General features: G+C 61.7%; 1 protein-coding gene across 1 annotated transcript; it reads right to left on the reverse strand.

The window, feature by feature from the left end:
- Positions 1-683: 683 nt before the first annotated feature.
- Positions 684-4,422, reverse strand: LOC116150999 (uncharacterized protein CXorf49 homolog). The gene is made up of 6 exons (XM_031446618.2): positions 3,070-4,422; positions 2,298-2,454; positions 1,700-1,776; positions 1,393-1,438; positions 960-1,001; positions 684-855 (listed from the first exon to the last, which is right to left on the reverse strand). Exons 1-5 carry the CDS (start codon positions 4,291-4,293, stop codon positions 961-963), a joined length of 1,545 nt encoding a protein of 514 aa, XP_031302478.2. The 5' UTR covers positions 4,294-4,422; the 3' UTR covers positions 684-855; position 960.
- Positions 4,423-4,711: the final 289 nt, after the last annotated feature.

Consider the following 4,711-nt stretch of genomic DNA (forward strand, 5'->3'; position numbering starts at 1 on the left):
CTCTACTGAACCCGCGGAGACAGACATGACAAGACTGGTAACCCAGGATCAGTAGTGAGAGCTAAGGAGGACAGGAGGACGACTCGCAGGTTCCTGGGTGAGATGTCCTTGTGCATGGTGGCACCAGGGGGAGGTAGGGACCTCACAGGCAGGATTGGGTCTCAGGAGAGGGAAGATGAGCTCAACTGTGCCTGTTTAACACCTGCTGAAGTGCACGTGCAGGAAGGCCACCGACGGCAAGCCAGGGGAGGGATCGAGGGTGCTCTGACAGCAAAGCAGGGTGGATGGAGGGGGGAAGCAGGATGGTGATCCCACTGAGGGAAAGGGGCATGGGAGCTCTGGAAGGGGTCATGGGTTCCTGGTGATGGGGAGGGGGAACGGCAGCGATGAATGGGAACCGCTGGACCCCAAAGGAGGAGGGGTTTGGAGGGAACTGGAAGACGGCCTCCAGGGGAAGGGGAGGACATGCCAGTGCGGACAGGCAGAGCCCACACCAAACCCAGAGCCAGGCACTCTGCAGGCCTGACTGCAGGGATGGGAGCAGAGGCTCCCCGGACTCCCCACAGGGAGAAGGCCCACCACAGGATGCCAGAGGGACTGTTCTGGAAAAGGCTCTGACACCGAACAGCTCCTGCCCCGCTCCTGCCCACTCCCCTGCCTCCCCAGAGAGAGGACAGACCACAGACCGTGAGAGGTACTTTAATTGGAAACTGCTGTGAAACGGGTGGGGCGGGAGCAAACAAGAGAGAGGAGGAGGCCCTGGCTGAGGTAGAGCAGGAGGGAACGAGCTTGGCCACAGCTCCCGGGCCCCAGAGGTATCAGCGGCTCCTCTTGCATGAAGATGCTGGGCTCAACCTGTGAGACAGCACAGTCAGGGAAGAGCCTCAAGCCAGGGCCAGCCCTCGGCCCTGCTCAACAGCCAGGACTGTGGCGAGGGGTATGGTGTGTGTAACACTCACTTCACAGGATCTGGAACTTGTAAGCCAGGTTCTCCATGGCCGCTGAAACGGGGAGAGGCATAAGCTGGCACTCCAGACATAGGGATATAGAAGCCCAAGCCCTGTCCCCATGGCGAACCGCCCAGCCCTGCAACCTGAAACCCCCTCCTGCCCAGATGCAAAGAGCCTTGGGCCTGATTCACTCCACCACCACCTGAACTAAATGTGGAAATGTTTCCTAAAGGGAACCAAAGTGTGCAAGCAGCTCTCAGGCTCTGGGCCATGTCAGGACCATTCAGAACATGCAGCAGGCTCCAGGGCCAGGCCTGCTAGGTCTCCTCCCCGCAGGCATGCTCGTCCCTGAGGGGCTGCCTGCACCTGCAGCCCACCCCACCCCAAGCGCCCACCCGGGTTCTGCACTAACACACCGCTCTCTGCCCCTGGTTCCTCATACCGAGTTGCTCCTTGAGGCTGTCTATTTCTCTCTGCAGCACGGGACACTAGGTCAGGAGACACCGGAAAGAGAAATGATTAGTATATTCTGGCCTCCTCTCTCCTTCACCTTCCCCTCTCCTCCCGACTCTACATCCCAAAGCCCCGCGGCTAGACTGGCTCAGGCTCCCCAGGGGAAAGGACGTGGGCTCCCTTCGTAGGCTGTGGGTTGGGGGCAGGGAAGCAGGCCGCACAGAAGTCAGTTTAACCTAAACACAGATCCTCCCATGTAGTTTGGGCCTGTTTCCAAGAACCAGAGGAAGCATTACCCGAGGACAGCCCTGCGCTCCTGGTGCCTGCTGCTGCCTTTCTGGTCTTGGGGGCTGGTCGAGTGGTTCCTGGTCACCTACAGGGAAAGGACACACAATCCAGCTTCTCAGGCTCCCAGTGAGGTGGACAGGGCCTAGCAGGGTCTAACCGGAGGTGAGGCAGCACCACCCCCTACTGGTAACAAGCCAGTCCTGCTCCCCCCAGCGGCTCCAACCTTCTGTCTAAGCCTGCCTCCTCTCTTCCCCAGGGGCAGCCATTCCCCAACTGTGGTCCCCAGAGACTGTGGCTCTGGGTTCGACCCCCTCAGAAGCTGCAGCCACATCCAGCAGCTGGGGGAACAAAGTGGGTGAACAGGACTTAACAGCGTAGGCTGTTCCTCCGCAAGTCTATGTCCACAGTTGCAGTTTGGGGCACTGCCACCATCACCCCTGCCCCAGAAACCCCACACAGAGGATGATGTGGCCCAAGACAACCATTGACCTCACCCCATCTCCTGGGGGAGAAGTTGCCTGGGAGCAAGGCTGAGCCCCCAGCAGAGACAGCAAGAGGTTTCTCTCCTCGTCCCCTCACCCCTCCTATCAAACCCAGGAGACTCACCTGGGGGTGCAGGCCCTCTGGGCATGTCGTCTCCCTGGTTCCGGGCCAGGGGCTCTAAGCGTCCTGAATCCTGGGAGGCTCTGGTATTGAGGTTACCACTGCTGGATGCCCCACGATGTCCGCACGAAAAAGATCGCCCTCGCCTGTGTGTTGGAAGCTGAAACAAAATTTCTTACCAATTTGGATTCAGGATGTGTGTGTGTGTTTACTTGGTTGCATGTGTATCTATGTTTGTGTGTGGGTGAGAGAGAACCTGTTTCGAGGCTGGGGTAAGGCAGGGGACTGGAGTGGAATGTGACAGGCTGGTCTCATCAGCACTTTCTCCCTCAGTCAGCCCCAGGCCAGCAGACAGAGTTGAGCCAGGGACAACAGTGGGGTACTAAGAAAGCTCAGGCCCCCTGCAAGGAACAGCTAGGAAATAGGAATCAGGAAGCTGATGACTCTAATCACTGAAGTTTTGTTCCCCAAACTTCTAAGGGGTCCCCTGATCCAATTTCAGCTACCAGTTCACCCTTCCATCCCAGCCTCTGTCTGGGAGAGGAGGCCGGATACCAGCCATGTGGGGGGGAACAGTGACCCCCACACCCCAAGGGAAACCTTAGTGTTTGTCCCTAGTAGAACAACCCCGATCTGGCATCCTAATGACCCAGTGACCCAGGGGAGCCCAATGACCACCCCTGAGGGATGGACAGAAGGAGCACAGGTAAAGAACTTTGCGGTGGGGGGCGGTGGGAGGGGGAAGGGGGAGAGAGGAGGAGCATGGCCTACTCACTTGGCCCTTTGCGACTGGGTCTCTATTTGGGTCCTTGTCTTCTCCTGCCACCGCAGGTTCGGACACCCTTGCCCTCCTGGCCACGGATTTCTTGCCAGTGCCGCTGTGCTTGGACTGTTTGGTTCCCGAAGGGACCGAGGAATACCTCTTGGACCTCCCAAGCAGCGGAATACCAGAGATTGGGGGGAAGGTGGCCGGTTCCAGGGGAGCTGCCGAGACTCGCTGCCCCCAGGGAGGGAAGATTCTCCCCAGGGCCAGGTTGGAGATCCCCTGGGGGGATTTCTTCTCCGGGACCCCCCTCCTGCTAAGAGTGGCCTGGGGCAGGCTGCTCCCAGCAGCAGCACCTCCGAGATAGGGCCTGCTTCCCACCTTCCCCCTGAGCACGCTTTGCATTTTCTTAGGGGAAGACATTTCCAGCTCCCCAGCGTCCTGCCTTTCCACAACCGAGGTGAGTCCCTGGGGAGCGGAGGGCAGGAAATTCTCCCTGACTTGGAAAGCCGAGTGTCTGGCTGTGTCCCCCGGATCCTTAGAGCTGCGGGGCTTGACCTGGCCTCCTTCTTTGAGGCAAATGCTCACTCTAATCGGCTGGAGCTCACTGAACTCATCTGACGACTCGGTGTCTGAAGGCAGCCCCACCAGGCCTTTCATGACGGACTGCGGCCGATCGGCAGCCGCCTTCATCCTGCTCTTCGTGCCTCTCTTAGGCGTCCCCCAGGTCCGGCCCCCCTCAGCCCCATCAGGCGGGAGAGGGCCGGCCACAGCCGGCTGCGCTTCTCCACAGCTCTGGGCGGCCGCGCCTCGACCGCCGGGAGCCGCCTTGGGCCCGGCCCACAGGCGGGACTCTCTGGCGGCTGAGCTCACCCGGGACGGGTATCTGCGGACGCCCAGCACGTCCCGGTCGGTCAGCTGCTGCAGGATGGCGGCCGCAGACTCGTCGGCCAGGTCCCGGGCGTCCCCCTTGTCGTCCGCTGAGGAGCCGGGTCGGCCTTCGCGGCCCCAGAGCACCGGCCCTCCTGCTTCCAGCACCACCCGCTCGGACTCGAAGCCCTTGGGGGCCGCGAAGCCGCCCCTGCCCTCGCCCTGGCCGATCCGCGGCGCCCTGGGGTTGGGGCCGGGGGCGGGTCGCCCCTGGGCTCTGCGGCCGGCCTGGCGGACGCCGTCCCGCTCGCCGCCCTCTGGGCCGAAACCCGCTTCCGAAACAGACACCTTATCCGGGGAGCTCATGTCGCGACCGGGGCGGCCTCGCTTCAGGGGCGTCAACTGATCGCCCGGGTCCCGGTCGCGCTCACAACCGTGGTCACGGAGGCTGAGGCAGGTGGCCTTCTGAGGCGGCGTCAGGCACCACTGGCGCCACACGAGATCACCTCACACGACGCGCGGCTGTCGCTGCGAGGTTAACGACCGCGCTGGGGCCTCCTTATTGGTCCGGCCTCCGCCAACCAGCGCGCGCCTTGTTGGCCCGCCCCTCGAGGCCCAACCAATGGGGTCAGGGCCTCTGGTTCGCCGCCAAGTCCCAAGGTGGTCGGGCAGTTGGCGAGTTGGCAGCAGAGCTGGTGATGTTTAGAATGCGGCTGTCAGGCCTCTTGTCGCACCTCTTCCTATCCTGGCTCCCCTTTCCGATTAGAGTCACAGCTCCGAGCCA

The sequence above is a fragment of the Camelus dromedarius genome, chromosome X (assembly GCF_036321535.1).
Source record: "Camelus dromedarius isolate mCamDro1 chromosome X, mCamDro1.pat, whole genome shotgun sequence".
In the NCBI taxonomy this organism is placed as follows: Eukaryota; Metazoa; Chordata; class Mammalia; order Artiodactyla; family Camelidae; genus Camelus; species Camelus dromedarius.

What these genes read in the sequence shown, in the direction of transcription:
- LOC116150999 (XM_031446618.2), bottom strand. Translation starts at nt 4,293, where the DNA reads ATGAGCTCCCCGGATAAGGTGTCTGTTTCGGAAGCGGGTTTCGGCCCA. An exon ending in ACCCAGTCGCAAAGGGCCAA is followed by an intron (nt 2,455 to 3,069) that starts GTGAGTAGGCCA and finishes ATTTTGTTTCAG; the next exon opens with CTTCCAACACACAGGCGAGG. An exon ending in CAGCCTCAAGGAGCAACTCG is followed by an intron (nt 1,002 to 1,392) that starts GTATGAGGAACC and finishes TCCCCGTTTCAG; the next exon opens with CGGCCATGGAGAACCTGGCT.